General features: G+C 35.5%; 3 protein-coding genes across 5 annotated transcripts; 2 read left to right on the top strand and 1 right to left on the bottom strand.

Annotated features, from left to right (window-relative positions):
• Positions 1 to 1831: 1831 nt before the first annotated feature.
• Positions 1832 to 8197, top strand: LOC7464738 (DEAD-box ATP-dependent RNA helicase 20). Its single transcript, XM_002319394.4, has 14 exons — positions 1832 to 2167; positions 2338 to 2430; positions 2523 to 2687; positions 2792 to 2887; positions 3205 to 3279; positions 3609 to 3770; positions 4252 to 4332; positions 5289 to 5387; positions 5867 to 5962; positions 6073 to 6204; positions 6672 to 6746; positions 7114 to 7203; positions 7292 to 7366; positions 7593 to 8197. The coding sequence occupies exons 1-14, from the start codon at positions 1901 to 1903 to the stop codon at positions 7764 to 7766; spliced, it is 1680 nt and encodes a 559-aa protein (XP_002319430.1). The 5' UTR covers positions 1832 to 1900; the 3' UTR covers positions 7767 to 8197.
• A 199-nt stretch (positions 8198 to 8396) lies between these two features.
• Positions 8397 to 13097, bottom strand: LOC7465183 (protein NETWORKED 4B). Its single transcript, XM_024583281.2, has 4 exons — positions 12869 to 13097; positions 11621 to 11707; positions 11173 to 11281; positions 8397 to 10577 (listed from the first exon to the last, which is right to left on the bottom strand). Exons 2-4 carry the CDS (start codon positions 11633 to 11635, stop codon positions 8830 to 8832), a joined length of 1872 nt encoding a protein of 623 aa, XP_024439049.2. The 5' UTR covers positions 11636 to 11707; positions 12869 to 13097; the 3' UTR covers positions 8397 to 8829.
• Positions 13098 to 16062: 2965 nt separating this feature from the next.
• On the top strand, positions 16063 to 17662 carry LOC18104692 (methylesterase 17). 3 transcript variants are annotated; one of them, XM_024584025.2, is made up of 4 exons: positions 16063 to 16494; positions 16598 to 16732; positions 17036 to 17221; positions 17317 to 17662. In XM_024584025.2, the coding sequence occupies exons 1-4, from the start codon at positions 16255 to 16257 to the stop codon at positions 17386 to 17388; spliced, it is 633 nt and encodes a 210-aa protein (XP_024439793.2). In that variant the 5' UTR covers positions 16063 to 16254; the 3' UTR covers positions 17389 to 17662. The 3 variants fall into 3 exon arrangements, with proteins under 3 accessions (XP_024439793.2, XP_006376559.3, XP_006376560.3); XM_006376497.3 differs by having other exon boundaries at positions 16070 to 16494; positions 17321 to 17662; XM_006376498.3 differs by having other exon boundaries at positions 16075 to 16494; positions 17087 to 17221; positions 17321 to 17662.
• Positions 17663 to 19804: the final 2142 nt, after the last annotated feature.

Genomic DNA, 19804 nt, shown 5'->3' on the forward strand with positions numbered 1-19804 from the left:
ATGAAAGTTTGATAACTAAATAGAAAAAAAAAATGACGGGTTTACCCAGAATTAACCGGGTTAACCCATCAAACCAAGTTAACCCGTCAAGCCCAGGATACATGTCATGAAAATCTGATAATTAAACAGAAAGAAAATTAACTTTAACAAACTAAACTAAATGAAAAAAAATAACTCGTTAAATCAGGTTAACCTATCAAACCCGAGATTCGTATCATGAAAATATGATAATTAAATAAAAAAAAACATTTAACATTAACAAAACAAATCAAACAAAAAAAATTCATTAAAAAAAATTAAAAAGAAAAACAAAAGAAAAAAACAGTCATATAATATAATACAATATAATAATAATTATAATGAAAAAACGTGGGGAAAGCTAAAGCTAATGCTAAATTTTCAACCAACTCAATATTAAAAAAAATAAATTTAACAAAGATAATTTAAAAAATAAACATTTGGGGGAAACATTGCAGTCAAACAAAAATCATGCAAGGGAAACACTGTAGTAATCCATAGTATTTTTTTTTTCTTTTTGAAAAAAGCTACAAAGTTAAGTTCTCAACCAACTTAATATAGAAAAAAAACCGAGATTTGTGTAATAAAAGTATGATAACTAAATTAAAATAAAAAATTCACATTAACAAGCTAAATTAAACAAAAAAAAATTCATTAAAAGAAAAAAACAACACAAAGAAAAAAGCAAAAAAAAAAAAAACCCCATAGGCAAAACGAAAAAAAAAATAAAAGAAAAAAAAATAAAAAAATCAAGTGTTTCACTGTGTGCACAGCGACACATTATATGTAAAAAATAGAAGAAACAAAAGCGAGGAAAAAAAAAACTAAAACTGCTATAGTGAAAAACCCACGCGTTAAAAAAAAACATGTAAAAAAAACAAAAACAAAAAAAAGAAAAAAAAAGGAAAAACTGCTACAGAAAAACAAAACCAAAAACGAAAAAAAAATGCAACAGAAAAAAAAAACGAAAAAAAAAATTGCAAAAATAAAATAAAAAATAAAATAAAAAATAAACATGTGGGGGAAACATTGCAACCAAACAAAAATCATGCAAGGGAAAGACTGTAGTAATCCATAATATTTTTTTTTTCTTTTTGAAAAAAGCTACAAAGTTAAGTTTTCAACCAGCTTAATATAGAAAAAAAACTGAGATTCGTGTAATGAAAATATGATAACTAAATTAAATTTTTTTTCTACATTAACAAACTAAATTAAACAAAAAAAAATTCATTGAAAGAAAAAAAAACACAAAGAAAAAGGCAAAAAAAAAAACTCATAGGGAAAACGAAAAAAAAGAAAAAAGAAAAAAAACAACAAAAAAATCAAGTGTTTCACTGTGTGCACAGCGATACATTATATGTAAAAAAACCAAAGAAACAAAAGCGAGGAAAAAAAAACAAAACTGCTACAGTGAAAAACCTATGCGTTAAAAAAAAATATAAAAAAAACAAAAAGAAAAAAACTGCTATAGAAAAACAAAATCAAAAACGAAAAAAAAAGCAAGAAAAAAAACGAAAAAAAACTGAAAAAAAAAAAGCTTTAGCTACAATGAATTTCCTACGCGTTTTAGTATATTACTTAATTTATCATGTAAAAATTTGCATATAATTATGATAATCACTTTATTTAATTAATACTGCAGCAATGAATTAAAAGCCATCATTAAACTCTGATTTCACTTCTTTTAAAAAAAAGATAAATATGACCTAAATCGAAAATGATCCAACACGGCCCACTGAAAATGTGGGCCTGAAAACAGTTTGGGCTTACAAAATACCCCCCTTCAAAACCAAAACCCCCCCCCCCTCTCTCTCTATCTCTTTTATCTCCTCCTTCCAGTTCCACTTCACTGATTCACTCTGTCTTTACTGCTCGAAAAACGATGTCGTATATTCCTCCTCACCTGAGAAACTCAAGCTCAAACGCCACCATTACTGCTTCTAGAGCTCACTCAGTTCCTCCAACTGACACTAACGATCACCCTAACCTCTCCCATTCCTCTTCGAATTTCAACACCTCCTCCTCCACCACATTCGCCTCTCCCTCGCGTCGGAGCTCCGGCGCCTTCTCCCGAACTATCTCCGTTCCTCAACCTGTTTTTCCTAACTGGACGCCCTCCGACCGCGTCCTTCGCTTCAATCCCGATCAGGTTCACTTCTTCTTCTTCTTCAAGTTTTTATTTTTGCTAATTTAAGTTGTTATTGAACTAAAAATATGCTTTATTTAGTAGTGATCTTTTCTCTTTATTTCGAAAAAAATAAAAAAATTCAATTCGTTAATTAAATAAATACATGATTGAGGCTGTAATGATAAATGCAGATTGCAGAAATTCGGTCTCGGCTTAATATAGATGTTAGTGTTGCTTCGGGTTCACCTCTTGCACCTGCAGCTATTGAATCATTTGAAGATATGGTAAATTCTTTTTCTTTTTTAATTTATTAATATTTTTTTATTTATTACGGAGTAATTTGTGAAACTGAAGAGGTTTTGTAAATATTTGTTAGTGTTTACATCAAAGTATCATGAAGGATATTGCACATCATGAGTATACGAGGCCGACTTCAATCCAGGCTCAGGCAATGACTGTTGCACTTAGTGGAAGGGATTTGCTGGGTTGTGCTGAAACTGGTAGTGGCAAAACTGCCGCATTTACCATTCCTATGATACAGGTGATTAGATTAATGCTAAAAGCCATGCTTTTGGTAGATGTGTTCTAGGGGTATTGCATTTGTTTGTGTAGTTTGATTGGGATTTTTCATATTTTGATCTGCAGCATTGCTTGGCTCAACCTACTGTTCGGCGTGGTGATGGACCATTGGCATTGGTGCTGGCTCCTACAAGAGAACTCGCTCAGCAGATTGAAAAAGAGGTGTGGTAGCTGCTTTCCAGCAGTAGAGAGCAATAATATACTCATGGATCACATCTGTCACTCCGGTCACCTTTTATTTATATTTTTCATTTATAGAAATTATGGACTATCGTCAATGAATGCAACTCTATGAAATTCATCTTGAATTTGGTTATTTTTTAGAGTCACGACTATTATCGACTTTATTTGTAATGATGGAACATATTTTCATGAGGTTTCTGTCTATACTTGAGTTTGTTCTGTATAGCAACTTTACATGGGTTTGTTAGACATACTTGACAAGCACCGATATTGAGCTACTTTGTCATATCTTTCAGGTTAAAGGTTTTAGTAGATCTCTTGAGTCCTTTAGAACGGCAATCGTGGTGGGAGGAACAAATATTGCTGACCAGGTAAAAAATGCTGTGATCATTTGGCTTCTAATGGTTGATTGTAGTTTCTAGGTGCATTAAAAGACTAGAAATGATGGGTTATTATCCATGCCTGTTGCCTTGGAATTGTCTGCATGTGGTTAGGTAGAATAAAAGAAACTTTTTGCATGTTGGAGTTTTACTGAAATTCCATATCTTTGTGAGAATTGGACTCCTATAACAGAGTTTCATGTTCTTTGCCAGCAACTAAGAATGTCTCTTGATGCTCTGTTTTCTAGTATTATTATGGTAACATGTGATTTTCATATAGTTTCCTAATACCTTTTTTTTTACGCTGCATCCCGTGACAGAGGTTGGAGCTACGAGCAGGAGTGGATGTAATTGTTGCTACTCCTGGAAGATTAATCGATCATTTACAACAAGGAAACACTTCCCTTTCAAGAATTTCATTTATCGTTCTGGATGAAGCTGATAGAATGCTTGACATGGGGTTTGAACCACAGATTAGAGAGGTACATGATTCTGCAATTTGATGCTCAACAGTGTATACACCATGCTAGTTATGATCTATTACTGAATAACATACGTACACTTTAAAGTTTAAAGCAATCAAGATAGGTTTCGGTTGACACAAACATTTTCACAAGAACTGCAACTTTATCCTTGTTTAACAAAAATTTAAACAGGTAAGCAACCCCAGCTTCACAGCATTATAACTAACTCATTGATCTGCCCAACACTAAAGGGAGATATCTGAGTTGACCTTTCCGTGAGCAGATGATGCAAATGCATGCGAGTGGTTGAATTTTTATTTTTTTTAGATAAAGTTAGCACATGTGCTTGATTCTAATGCTTTCACTGCATCATTGTCATTTGAGTGGATTCTTCAACTGCAGATAGAACAGTGCTTCATATGACTAGTGTTATTACACTTGCAAGCATTGCAGTTATCTTCAACAAGAAGATGTATTAATCACTTCCATATTGTTTCAGGTTATGCGCAACCTTCCAGAAAAGCATCAAACTTTGCTGTTCAGTGCAACTATGCCTGTGGAAATTGAAACATTAACACAGGTTAGAGCTCCTGCTTATTTCCGTTTGTATTTACCCTTAAAAGCATGATATGATTCTTGCAAGAAGAGGAGAGTGGGAATAGTTTAGAAGATATTGATGGATCCGTGCTTCATTTTCTTTAACAGCTATCATTTGAAACGAATCCTGGCCCATGGAGTAGAATATCTAATGTTAAACTTTTTCTTTTAAAATAACTCAATGCCTGGAAATTGATATCCTTTTGACAGTAACCTTTTTCTTTCAAATTCATATTTTGATTACCCAAGGTGATTTTATTTCAGGTTTCTTCCATCTGAACTTGATTAATTTATGAAGCCTTCTCATTTGGTGTATTTGTTTTGGCGTTAAGATGTACATCGATCCTCCTTCCTGTTTTGTGTGTCTGCAAGTCCCTGGAAATAATCTTTTCAAAACTTCAAACATGAGCATCTTCAGATAATGGTTTATTGTTTCCTTATGGTCAAATGTTGCTGGAAAACAAATACTATCCCAAAATTTGAATTGTTGCATGAAAATCACACTTTAAAGTACACTGTTGAATTTCATTCTTGTGATACTAGACACGGTCAATTTGGTCTAATGGTTCTTCTTATCCTATCTTGCTAATATTCTCTGTCATATTTGGTATGGTGTCTCATGGTTTCTCTGTTTCAGTGGTCTATATGTTTAGCTTTCAAAATTCTAGCACCAGGATGAGTTTTATGACGGCATTCAAAGATCCTGCTGCAAATCATGTATTTGCTTTTACTAAATTTTTTAAAAGAAGCCAACTATATTTTTTCCTCCCCTTTGCCTATCTGGCTGGTTTTGCTGGCAATTATTATCAATTTTGAGTTGAAAATCTTGAGATATTTCCTACTTATTAATATTAAGTTGTGTTGTAAGATTATATTGGCTAGTTTACCCTGCCACAAAGAAGTTAATGTGAAAATTACCTTGTTTTTATTCAATTTCAGGAGTACTTAACTAGCCCTGTGCAAGTTAGGGTAGGAAAAGTGAGTAGCCCAACTGCAAATGTGTCTCAAATTCTGACAAAGGTTTCTGAAAGCGAGAAGGTATGTTTCTTTTGGTGCATCAGTAGAAGATATGTTGTTTCACATACAGTGTTGAAGGTTGGCTTTCTATTTATTGGTTTATGTGGACCTAGTATATAGTTCCTCATTTCTAAGCAGGCTTGCGCATCACAATTAGTGTCTTCATGCCATCAACTTCACTGCTGGTTTAGTCATTGCCACTTTGGTAACTGAAGCAATTTCATTATTTGTAATAGAGAGAACAATATCGAGTCTAATCATCAAGATACAAGATACTGTTGCTCTCTGATTTGTGAGTGAGGAAACATTACAATGTCCCATTCTGTTTTTTTGGAGCATATCCATTCTATGTCATCGTATATTTTTACCATAAATTATTTAACTTGGATGGTTATATTCTTATAACTTATTTTTAAGGTAACATCTGTTCTTTCAAGTTTGTGTGACCCATCGATTAATCAAATTGGTAAACTGTTGTGAAAGCATTTAATGTGGTGCAGATTGATTGCCTTCTAGCTCTGCTCGTGGAGGATGCTTCTCAGGCTGAAAGATCAAATCAACCTTTCCCCTTGACTATTGTGTTTGTGGAGAGGAAGGTACACCTCACGCTATATATTTTTAATGCACTTTAAGTTATGTTTCTCTATTGTTATTTACACTACAATCTTAGGTAAAGTTTTGATACTTGAATATGGTCTGCATGCAGACAAGGTGCAACGAAGTTGCTGAAGCTTTGGTAGCACAAGCTTTACAGGCAGTTGCTCTTCATGGTGGTCGTAGTCAGAGTGATAGAGAGGCTGCTCTGCGTGATTTTAGGAGTGGCTCTACTAGTATTTTGGTATTATGATTTATATTACTTAAGGACCTTGAGTGCTTGCTTTTGGAAATGTTCGTATCAATATCGTCACATGTTTTAGATAACTCAGTTTGTGAGATTCCTAAGTTGTGTCGTATTCAAGCTGTCTTACTTTCTTTGTTGAAGTTATCCAATGAATCAAATTTAATGCTCTTAATCACCGTCCCTCTTTTTTGTCGTGTTCCCTCTCCCCGTCCTCTATACACTTGTACTCGCTCTGTCACACATGCCTGTTTATCTTAGTGTACTCTTTGATGTACCATCCTCTGGTGCCTTTTAATACAATTTACTATTTTTTTCCTGAAAAAAAGAAAGAAAAAGTATCGTTTCTGATGTGCTGTAGATTTATTCTATACTTCCTCTTTTCCTCCCTCTTCCCATTTCTTCTTTAAATTTCCTTTTTTACAAATTCAATATTGTCTATGTTTCTTATAGCGATCCATGTGCAGGTTGCCACTGATGTTGCATCTCGCGGATTGGATGTAACTGGAGTTGCTCATGTGATTAATCTGGATCTCCCAAAGGTATTTTTAGTGGAAACTTTTTTGATCACCTATTGCTAGATTAAATCCACGAACACAGCCTGGCAGTATTTCATTGATTATTTTGTTGGAAAAACTCGGGAATCCTGCTTTGGTTTATGGATTGCCAGCCATTCTTGTTGTTCACAATAGCATTGGTAGTGATCTTGATTATAGAAGTATCCTGAAATCTCATCTTTTGTTGAGGCTAACAAGAACCATGCCTTGAGGTACATCATGGTCAGCTTGCGGTCATGTAGTCTTTGTGATACATATCTTTGGCATTTCATTAGCCTCATCATTTCAGTTGCTATTAATTTCCTTCTGAAATAGCAAACCTGAAGCTTCAGTTATGGCTGTCTCAATATAGACAATGGAAGATTATGTGCATCGAATTGGAAGGACTGGCCGTGCAGGATCAACTGGCCAAGCCACTTCATTTTACACTGATCAAGATCTGGTACCTTCTTCACCTATCTTATCTTATGCTCCTTTCCCGTAAATTTGCCAGCCCTTCAATTTTTGACTGGTGTGCCTTCTTACTTTAGTTCCTCGTGGCACAAATAAAGAAAGCAATAGCAGATGTTGAGTCGGGGAACACGGTGGCTTTTGCAACAGGGAAGGTATTGGTTTTATTTTCTAATATACTTTAATATTTTCTTTCTGTAATATTATACTTGGATTGGTTGTGTTTCTATCGCCTCACATTCTCTGCTCCACACGACTCTCCATGCAAACCTTTTCTTGCTGCGTGGAATGGAATTGCTATGTAGTTATTACATCTTGAATGATGTTTCGCTTTGTTATCTTTCTTATATTTTAACCGAGCTTAGTGCTGTTGATATTTAGACTGCGAGAAGGAAAGAGAGAGAGGCAGCGGCGGCTTTGCATAAGGAAGCCAGGAATGATCCGTCCAAGGTGACGGGGCCCGCGTGTATAAACATCGAGGATAAGTATAGGTTCATGATGGCTCCTTCAATCATTAAAAGTGAGGGTGCAGCTGACAGTGCTTGGGATGATTGATTGATGATGATCCATTTGGTGCCTTTTTAAAGAGCACTGATGATCCATGCTCAGGATTTCAAGAATTTTAAGGTTAGTGCGCGTGCGCGGGCGGGTGCATATATTGGCATGCATTTTCTGTACAATTACCCAACTTGTGATGCTGAAAGAAAATGAATGTGTAACTTCCGAATTTGGGCGTGCGGTGAATAACAACATGCTGAAGATGACGACACAAGGTCACGGATGACTTGTTCCCTCTCCATATCTCATTATGCCTTCTACATCATCCTACCGTAAGTAAGCTGTTGTAAAAAGAGGACAGGCTGAATGATCTCAAAAGGGCTCGTAGCAGTGCTGCTTGTAGATTGCGCAAGCTGTACATCTTTACAAATTTCTATTGAAAACTTTGTTGGGACTCAATTTTTTACCCTATTTCTGAATTTTTTTTTTTTTAAAACTAAAACTATCAAAAAAATATGTTCTTGATGTTTGCACCTTCACTTTCTTTTCACCCAACATTTCATTCTCCTTGGTGGCTGCCTCATAGAGCTTTCTGATGGCTTTTTATTTATTGAGAATAGAAATAACCCACTTCAAATCTCTTGATGTGATTGGTACTAGAAGATACTCAACGAAATTGGGTAGAAATTTTGCACAAAATAAAAACTCCATTTCAGGGATTAAAAGTACAGGTAAAAATCAAGACCAGCCCATCAAAAGAAAACAAACATTGCTAGCAGGAGTAGGTTTGGAAAAACTCTGTCTACGTGAATCCTCAGCTACTTTGATGTTCGAGGATTTCTTTTTATGGCCCCCCAAGACATGAGTCATGACAGTTCTCTTTTTATGTTTGCTACACAAACCAAAGAAATAACACAGGACTACTACAAACCATTAGTAGTAGTAAACCTGGGCATCACTCAACTCAAGCGTGAGATATGTGAAGAAAGAAATAATATTCAACTCAAGCGTGAGATATGTGAAGAAAGAAATAATATTGCATCATTACACTATTGAGTACCTGACCGGGGCTCGGGCTCGCACTATCAGAAGTGCAGTTGCATTGCAGCCACAACCTAACTTATGTTGCCAAGACTGGAACTCTCTTATGCCCGACAAAAGCTTGTCTTAGCGTATGATAATCATTCCTGTAATGTTCAAGTGCGAGACACAGTTGCCTTATAGCCTCCCGTTTCTCTTCTGCCCCTTCCAGGATTACAAATCTTTGCCTCTCAACTTCTTCCTCCAGATCCTTAACTTTTGATCTTAACACATCCATTAGTTTTCGTGCCTCTTCAGCACCGGAAACCAGCTTCACATGCTCCATGTGTAACTGTTGCAAATGCCTATCCATTTGATCAATCCGTTCATCTCTTGAAGTTACCTCTGCTTTAAGAGCAATAACTTTAACATTAAGCTCATCTCTCTCAGATTTTAAAACATCAAGGCTTTTATCCATTTTTTCTATGTGATTGTCTCTCTCAGCAATGTCTTCCTTTAACTGCTGAATCTCACAATCAAGTCTTTGCTCCATTTCTGCTTTTTCAGCCTGGAACATCCTAATGTCATCCTCTAAAGAACGGCCACGTGATTCTTGCTCTTTCAGCTGCTCCTCCAAGCATGTCCTCTCCTCTATCAGTTTAGACATTTCAGCCTTAATCTGTGCTTTTTCTGGAAAAATCTTCTGCTCAGCATCAGAGACTGCTATTTTAAGATCTCTCGCCTCATGATCCCGGTCTGAGAGACTACTTTTCAACCTGGAAATTCTTTCTTGCAGCTTGGAGACCTCCCTTTTTTCCGCGTTGAGCTTTTTTTTCAACGTATTTATCTCCTTGTGAGCCAATGCAAGCTCATCCTGCAAATTATTGATTTTATCAGAGGGTCCATCACCCTCAAGTTGCCCTTTCAAAGTAGTAATTTCTTTCTCTGAAACCTTAAGTCTCTCATTAGCAATCCTAAGTTCTTTCATTAGCGACTGAATCTTAGCATTGGAGTCAAAAGTATCAGATTCTGACCCATCAATCCTTTCTTGAAGATGTGAAGCTTGATTTATCTCAGGTTCCAGCTCAGCCTCCCTTGTCATCGCCTTGCTCTCAGTGGACGATGCAAACTCAGACTGCAAACCTTCAGTGACCTCAGATGACCTATATTTTTTAAGCTCAATGTTCAATCTAGCAACCTCTTCTTCTGACACCTGTATTCTCTGATTTGCATTTTTCAGATCTCGCTCATACCCTGCAATTCTAGCAAGAATATCATCAAAATCCTCATTTCTCACTCCCCTAAATGAGCCATCAACACTCTCATCTTGCTGCGCCCGCAGCTTCTCTTTTGTTTCGCGAAGCTCAATTTCTAAATCAATTATCTTCCTGGACAGTCCTTGGTCACCACTATTCCCTGATAGACTTGAGTAATTGTTGACTGAAGAATCATCAGATTCTGATTCTGAATCTGTCAAAGTGGATGATTCATCTCCTTCTTTCTGGTGATGATCGCTGCTACCACCGGAACCCAGAAAGACTTCAAACCCAGCAGCTCGAGGGCCAGATTTATGACGGCTTAGTTTTTGTTCACGCGCAGGAGAAGGTGGTTCGGAGACAGCATCAGAAATTCCGGAGCCCTGGGATTGAAGATCTGATGGAATACTCCTCCTTAATTCTCCTGTCACGTGATCATAACGTTCAGCCAGAGATCGATACATGCGGTAGAACTCCTCTACATGAGAAATTAGTTCTGGTCTCTTCTGATAATACATCTCAGCCTTTTTAACAAATGAATCTCCATCATCTTCAATTAGCTTCAGCATCCGCTTAACGTTCTGGTCCATCTCTGCAGTAAACGATTGTTTTCTTGTTTTTACTCTTGGCATTTTGGAAATGAAAATGATCACGGGAACTTACTGTTCTGTAATTTAAAATACAAAGTTCGGAAAAAAATACTCCTGTTTCAAAAGCTTGGGGGTTTTTGGAATTAACCATACCAATCACTCAAGGTATTCCCATATCGGAATCCCAAGAAAAAAATCATTAGGAGCAATTGGCTATAACTAGCAAACATTCTAACCACCATTCTCTTAGAGATGAAAAAATAGAGAGGCAGATCCCCAAATATAGGCACCAGACAAGACACGGTATTAGACATGCATATTATTAAACATAAACGAGTGAACAGCAGCTCCTTATTGATATCTTCATGGATCAGGACAGCAACATCCAGAGAAAACACCTCGGTTTCATAATTTATTGCATGTCCTTTTAACTTTTAAAACAATGTTTATATTGTCTTTGGGAAGCATTATACTTAAATGTGTGATTTAGAAAAGGTGGCAAGGCACCACCATTTGGTTCCGTCTCTTTTATACATGTAATGCATGTGACATTTCTGCACTACCAACAAAAGGGACAGTGAGAAATTAGTTGCTCACCCTCAAGATTATCAATAAGCCACTTGGAATTTTTCGGACTGATATGACTATCCCACCACCACGAATGCGATTTTCTTGATTGCGATCTCTTAAAATTCTTAGACGGAACCTGAAATAGGAAGCGCATAATCAAGAGCACGAGTTACAAGACCAACTTGAGGAAGAATCAGTGGAACAGATGGCAAAGGGACTCCATAACAACACTGAAGCTGAACACTATCATACGTGAGCATACATACAGAGTATGAATCACAGAATTCAGATCATGACATGGAATTGCAGGTTGCAAACCACTTTTGACATTGTGAAAGCAACTACAATTAATGTCAGCATGGCAGATTAACACATTGAAGAGAATCATGGAAGCTAATAGGAGAAAGAGTGAACAGATTTTAATCAACATGAACAGAAATTAAGGCACAAATTGAATAAGAAAATCATTTCTTACCATAGAAGAAGCCATTTAGTACGTTGGAGGAAAAACGCAGGTCCAATCCAATGAATGTAAAAAGCCGATGTTGTATTGTTAACTAACCTGCGACACAATTACAAAGACAACTATTACATGGTGAACTAACCTTAGCAACTACACACACAAAACAAAGAAAAAAACCCTGAAAAACATCATCTTTTATAATAACAAAACAAAATCATTTAAAAGAAAGACAAAAGTTTCCTCCAATGGTGTCCATTGCATGAGACAGAGACGCCCATCTACTAGCTAAAATAAGCCAAAAGCAAAGTCCTTCCACAAGAGTCAAGAGAGTAGTGGTTGCTAAAAACTGGCCCGTCCTCTAACTAGCTTTGAATTAAACAAAACAAATAACATCACTTCATCCATCTGTGTGTGTGTGTGTGTGTGTGTGTGTGTGTGTTGATGGAATTCTGAGACAGTCGCCGCCACCGCCACCGGACAAACATGTCCAATATAATATTGATAAGATCCAAAAATGGGTCCACATGCATATCGGTGAAGAAGGGCGGGCCCCATTGAAGGAAGATGGTGATTGATTGATGGATTAACTCACTCACACGCGCAGGGAAAGCGCTGGTGACAAACCAGTTCCTCGAAATGCTCAAAAAAAGAATAAATATCTTGAAATAATAAAAACAATTAATAAAAGCCGCGGGAAACACAACTGTCCAAACAAGAAGTCCAGCTACCTCCACGACTCCTTTGTCTTGAACAAAATCACTAAAATCTGTATAATTAATTAACTAATCCCTTAAATTGACCGCTACTCATCTAAAGTTTCTACATGAACTAAATCACAATTACCAGAATCGAAAATTCTTATTTCAGTTACATAAAGAAATGTTTTTTTACCAAAAATATCTGTATTATGATCATTTGAGAACTATTACATGTTGATTTTCAGTCCTTTAAAGGGATCAAGATCAAACCTTTATCCTTTTTCTTAAAAATATGAAAAGATTGAATTTTTACAGTTGCATTTGATTTCAGTTACGGAAAAAAAAAAATCAGCTGCTATTAGAATCAAGAGGGTCACTGGATTTTAATGAAAGAAACTAATAATTCTCAATAAAATATCAAATTCAACAATTAATCTAGAAGCAGGCAGCACAACAACCACTGTAATACATCATAACACAAATCAGCTTATGCAATGAAAGAAAAACAGAAATAAAACAAAGAATAATCAATTAAAGCAGCTACAAGAAAGAGAGAGCTTACAGAAGAGAAGAGAGGAGAACAAGGAGGAAAGCAAGATGCTTTCTTGTTTGTTGTTATCGGAAATGGCATGAATGGTAAGTAGTGGTGGATGATCAGTTTCAAAAGAAAGAAGGAAAGAAATAATAGAGACAAATCTGATGAAATTGTATGGTCACTGACAAGAACCACAGGCCCCCACAGCGAGAGAGAGAGAGAGAGAGAGTTATTACACCATTACAGTGGTGGAAGAAAACGGGAAATGATGGCCACCTTTATAAATCTGGTTTCCCACATGGATTTCCATAAAAGTCAATACACTTTTGCTACACATGGGATGGAATATTATTATTAATTAATGCTATTAATTTTTCATTGTCTATTAAATTTGAATTCATCATACCTATGTATTTTGAGAAATTCCAATAATTCTTTCCAAAATTAAATTAAAAAAATAAATAAATGATACAAGACCGATTATTAGTATCTGCGCATCAATTTTAATTGCAATAAAAAATGAGCCGTCCCCTTTTGTTCTTTTTTACAATTTTTTTATCAAATTTCTATACACTATAATCATTGCCAGATTAGCTGTTACTGTTTTTCTTTTGTCTCTTCAAAGAATGGAGATGCTGATTTAGTGAATTTAATGCTTTTGATCGGTATCGTGGAATCCAGTTTTGTTTTTTATAGTTTTTTTTGGTTTGAAATATAAATAAAGAATTCCACTTTTCAAATTTAGTTGGTTTCCATTAACGTTAGATGTTAAGAGGATATGTCATTTTTCTCATGTTATTTAATTATGTTTGACTTTAATTATTTATTTATATTTTTCAAAATAAATAATTGTTTTTGTTCTAAATTCTTGTTAATACGAAAACAAGAGATATTCGTGTTCTAAATTCTTGTTAATTTGTAAGGGATCTTAATCATATTTGCAACGTCATGAAGCATGGCTGTCCATTAATTTGCAGAAGAAAAGATCTCCAGAGAGATCGAGATGTCTAGGTATAGAGTTGATGATGAAACGGGTGGTTGGTTGGGGGTGAGTTTTAATATGTTTTTGTATTAAGATTTATTTTTTTAATATTTTTAAATTGTTTTAATTTATTAATATTAAAAAAATAAAATTTTAATATTTTTTCAAATAAATAACAATTTAAAAATAACCAACATATCATCCTTCAAAATCTGAAACGTTAGATTATATATATATATATTACCTTTTAGTTGTTTATAACAATTCTCTCTCGAAAGGGAGTCAAAAGGCCAGGGTTTCTTCACCATCCTTTACAATGCCACCTGTCCCTTCTGAAGCAAGCAACCCTGTGTTTGAGGGATGGTCTGCCATTATTGAAGAACGTAGCTACAGCTAGCTTGCTTGCAGGCCACCCACTTCCTTCCCATGACTCCTCCTTTCTGGCTAATAATTAAAATAATAAATAAATATATATAATACCAAGACATGCTGCCTATATATATATATATATCTTCACGAGTGCCTGCCTTCCTTCTTCCATACCTTGAGTTGAGAAGACATTATAATTAATGTTGTCGATCGGGTGCCAGCTGATAAGTCAACAACACAAACCGTTTGTTGTGAATTTTCAGGATTTTGTTTTTATTTTTATTTTTGTTTTTGTTTTTTACGAGAATGTTCAAGATATTAAAATGAAAACGAATATATATATATATATATATATATATATATATATATATATATATATATATATATATATATATATATAGAGAGAGAGAGAGAGAGAGAGAGAGAGAGATAGGTGTTGGATCGATGGTGTTTCTTTCTCTTGTTGAGTATACCTAACAAGCGGCGTCATACAAGGTTTGTGCCGTGGATTTAAAAAAACAATTAATAATAAAAATCTTTATAATAATAATAATAATAATAATAATACAATGTTTTGAGGAGGTCTCAAAGTAGTGTGTAAATTATTATTCTAAGATAACTAATGACCGTAGATTCTTAAGTAATTTAATATTATTGTACGTATCCTAAACACACAAAGGCTAAATAAAATCCCTAATTAATTAGAAAATAGTCAAGCTCAAGCAAAACATTAATTAGAAGAAATAAATTAGAAAATCTTTTTTATTTATTATTTTTTAATCGAGAGCAATCTCCAACGGTTTTGTTAGTCTAAATCATTAAAACAAGAATAAAATAAAAGCTGTACATCCATAACTATATATAAAAAGCATATATACAATTTACATCCAAATATTTGATTTTATTAAAATATCTTTGAAATCTTATTAACTTTGTAATTAAAATAATTAATCATAATTAACTTTATTTTGACTATTAAAAGAGGAGTGAGAAGGCATGCTTGGCAATCAGTACAACGATTAGGCTTTATATGAACATGCTTGATGTGAACCTCCCACGCACAGGTATTAATTTAAAATTGCATTAACATGGACTTGCAGTTGAGCCACCGCACCTTATCAGCAATTCCCTCCCTCGAATGCAGCAGCCAGTCAGCGGTCAGCCACAGCTAAATTACAGCAGCCGTTCGGTGACTTCGGCCCATATCTTTACTTGCCTTGTTGCCGGTTGTGCCGTGGCTCAAACCGCAACGAGCCTTAACTAATTACATCGTTATCTATATCCTTTGCTAATATCCTTCATCTCATCAACTTTTGTTGGAATTGCCATGAAATCATTAATAGCTAGGAAGAAAACCTAATTCAAAACCATGGATCGGATGATTGTATATAGCCTTTGTTTATGCATGGAAAACTTTGACTTAAATTAATCTCAATCACCACATCAAAAGAAGCCTACTAATTAAAAGTCTTTAAAGACTAAAAGAAGTGGATTCGATGCCAAATCTGCTTTTTTCAGTGTATCACTTCCAATTTCCAAACAACTTTCTTGCTTTTTATATAGTTTGTCATATGTGGTTTTCTCCTACTTCTTTGTTTTTGTTTTTTGAATGTAGGTGTCTGGACTAACTTGTATTTACTTCGACTAATTCTACGGGCTCTAAAATTAACGACCATGTAAGCTTCCAGTGATCTTGAGGTTTATAGAACTCGAACCGGTGATCTCTAGAGAATAAATCTAGAACTTAATTAGTTGAGCTATATCTCTCAATATTAATTTTTTTTTTCCTTTAAAAATATGGAGTGGTGACCACCATGCGCGAAAATCACAGACCAATCACATTGTATGTGTCATCTCACACGCATGCTAAGAACCTCTCTCCAGGACAAATCACTAACCTTATCACATATTAATCAATAGTGTTCTTACAAGACATCACAAAGAAAAAGGGATGTTGAAAAGATTGAAGGTGAAGGAAGTCCAAGAATATCCAAGCGGTCCTAGAGAGTAGCTAGCTAGGTGGGTGCATTTCTAGTGAGGGGAGGTGGGAGGTGGGGCTAAAATGGACGAGCAGGCAGGACTTCCAAACCTGCACTTTGTTCTAGTTCATGGAGTATGCCACGGAGCCTGGTGCTGGTACAAGATCAGGTGTCTCATGGAAAAATCTGGCCATAAGGTTACTTGTCTCGACCTTAAAAGTGCTGGTATTGATCAGTCCAATCCCAACACAATCCTCACTTTTGATGAATACAATGCACCCCCCCTTACCCGCTTCTTGTCGAATTTGCCTGACAATGAAAAGGTAAACTAACCATGAGTAATAATAGCCTTGATATTTTCTGTCAAGTATCAGCAAACCAACATTTTGATCGGTTTTTGTGGGATGCTTGCTTTGCTGGGCACAGGTTATATTGGTAGGACATGGTGCAGGAGGTTTGAGCTTGACAGATGCTATACACAGATTTGCTAGGAAAATTCGTATGGCTATATATGTTGCAGCCAACATGTTGAAGCATGGCTCGGATCAAGATATCAAAGATGTAAGGATTTAATCAATTACTTCTCTTCTTAATTAGATCACTAGCTGAGGCTTTCAAAATCTGTTAATTAATTAATTAATTAATTATCTGTGAAATCAGTCATTTTCACAGCCTCTCCATTTTCCAGTTCGGATGACTGCAATTAGTGTTTGTTTGTAGCATTCAAAACCTCTTTGTCTAGCATCTGTGATGACATAAATCTTGTGTTCATCCATTGGAGGTAGATCAAGCTTGTCTTTTTTCCTTTGAGAGTGAACACTGCTAGTATTGAGCTAACATGCAGTTTACCTATGATTATTTTAGCACCTAAAGGGCCTAATCTCTGCCTCCATACCTGTGCCGTATATGGAGCAGGGTGATCCTGATGTATCTGAATATGGAGAGGTAGCTGATTTAGAATATGGGATGGGGCTTGATCAGCCTCCAACAAGCATCATAATAAAGGAGGAGTTCCAGAAACGACTTCTCTATCATATGAGCCCCAAAGAGGTAAATTTCCAACGCACATGGACAAGACCTTGCAATACAGGACTAGCATTTTTGCATTTCTTAACAATCCCGGCCCCTTGATTGTTTGGCCTAAGTCAGGACACCATATTAGCATCAATGCTACTGCGACCAGGACCTGTCAGGGCACTCAAAGGAGCTCGATTTGAAGGAGGAAAGGATGCTGATTCTGTTCCACGAATATATATCAAGACATTGCACGATCAGATGCTAAAACCGATGAAACAAGAGCAAATGATAAAGAGATGGCAACCTTGTCAAGTTCTTGTATTGGAAAGTGATCATAGCCCATTTTTCTCTACCCCTTCTTTGCTTCTCGATCTAATATCTAAAGGAGCAGCAGCTTCCTTCTAATATTGTAACTGGAAATTATGTTTCTTATACTTGGAGTTATTGTTTAATTTCCTTTTTCTTTTACTTCAATCCTCCGTTACCTATAAAAACCAGTTCATATCAGCTAGAAATGAAAGCAAGTGTATTGAATTGCTGCAACATTTAATCAAGCTATTCTCATAGAGGCAAACAAGAGATTTAACACAGATAAATTTTCTTGGAAAAAATATTTATACTGTTGATCATCATCAGCAAACAACAATATTCAAGCCTCACTCTCTAATCAGCTGGAGTTAAATATATGGAACCTTCTGATTTGCATCATTCCGCTTGATCATATACCAAATCTGCCTCAATAATATTTTATACTAAATTCCAGAAGAGAAAAAAAAGTATATGTTCTGATTCGAACATTTTATTTTGTTAATAATATTTTTGAGCTGCACAATACACTGACTTGCGATGATCAAGAAGTTCATTTACAGCTCCTCTCCAAGTTGATTTTTTTCCTCCTTGGTATCCTTAACATAACTCTCTTTTGATTTATCAAAAAAACAGTGGCCTGTGAAGTACTTGTTCCTTTGTTAACTTCGACCTGTCCAATTAATACACTATACATCCACCTCATAATCCAAAAACATGTAGTAGCATTGTTTCAGTTTTCTCCGCTTGTTGTTGTTCATTGTTTCTTGGTACTGTCGAAAGATTGCTTCTTATTGTCCGAAGCATATGCTAAGAAACCACCATTTATTCCTTTGTTAGGAGCGTCTCTACTTTTGGCATTACATCAAACGTTAATCATATCATATCTTAATTTGACTATCTTGACATTAAGGTAAGGTATTTAAATGTGTCATCAATCAAGGTTTCTGTGACTAGAAGCTGTTTCTCAATCCTCCTCGACATCAGGAAATGGAAAACTACAGGGTCAGGTTCCTTTGGTTCTGTTTGGGGATCCTTCTTCTTCTTCTCAATTGTGTTCAAGCTAACAGTAATCTCTCTCCCCCCCCTTCTTCTTCTTCTTCTTCTTCTATCTCCTTAAGTTAATTATGTTTTACTCAAAGTTTAATTGGTTCTATGTTACACAGACTGGCCACAGCCCCTAAAAAATGTGAATCTAAGTCCATTCTGGCAATGGAGAAGCGCCTATGAATGCATGTCAAATGTAAGTATCTCTTATATATATATATATACACAAGTTATGTGTGTGTGTACTTGTAAGTTATAACTGTGTGTGGTAGGAATCTGCAAGGTGCTCAGCCAATTACAAAATAAAACTATCAGGGGCAGTGGTTGTAAGCCAAAGTGAGGTGGTCGAATACTGCAAGCAAGGTGGGTGTGTAGAACATGTCTATTATGTGCTTAAATGCATCCATTATGTAAAAAGAGACTTCTGGTTTGCAAACAAGGCTACTGTGTTGGACCTCAATCGTACCATTTCTCAAGCTTGTGCCACCGAGTCAGGTAAATTTATTAACTCCACATTTTCACTGTGCTTTTTAGACATCAAAACAAGGCATCTGCTCATCTCGGCTCTCACCCGAGAGACGACCTGGAGATATCAATTTTATTTGTTTTGGAATTCCTGCAGGTTTTAATACAACAATCTTCACCAGCAGTGGAATGAAGACACTTCAGAAAGTATACATGTCCTTGCTCTCATCTCTACTAGCACTAGCTTTCATTGCCATCTTCAACATGGGATACCCTTTTTTTCCTGGTAGTATAATCCTTGGAAGAATGTAATTGGTACTTAAATAAGCTCTTCATTGTTGTACTATTTCAAGAATGAGCATGTGAAATTATATTGTTGTGTTTAACTGCAACTGGGATATCTATGTTACTCCCCAGGTTTCATGCGGTGTTTTTTTTACTGCGTTGGCGAGAACACATGGTGCCAAACTGCAAATAATAGGGTTTATCCTACAAGGAAAGATTTTCAGCCTAGACAATTTGATTTTGACGAACAAATACATAAAGAAATAACAGAGAAATACAGCAAAGGAATGGTATTGCCGTAGCAAGCTAATGGTTGAGGTTTGAGAAATCAGGTTTAAAAAAGTTATAAATTATAGTGTTTTCAAATCCAAGCTTTTACTATAATTTGAGATAAAAAAAAAAAAAAACAAGTTTAAACAATGAAAACCAAACGACTTTTAAAGTTATGATCAATATAGAAGCATCTCTAACTCCCAACTTGAAAAGAAAAAAAAAACCTAACATCTGGTTATT

This window comes from Populus trichocarpa, chromosome 13, assembly GCF_000002775.5.
Source record: "Populus trichocarpa isolate Nisqually-1 chromosome 13, P.trichocarpa_v4.1, whole genome shotgun sequence".
In the NCBI taxonomy this organism is placed as follows: Eukaryota; Viridiplantae; Streptophyta; class Magnoliopsida; order Malpighiales; family Salicaceae; genus Populus; species Populus trichocarpa.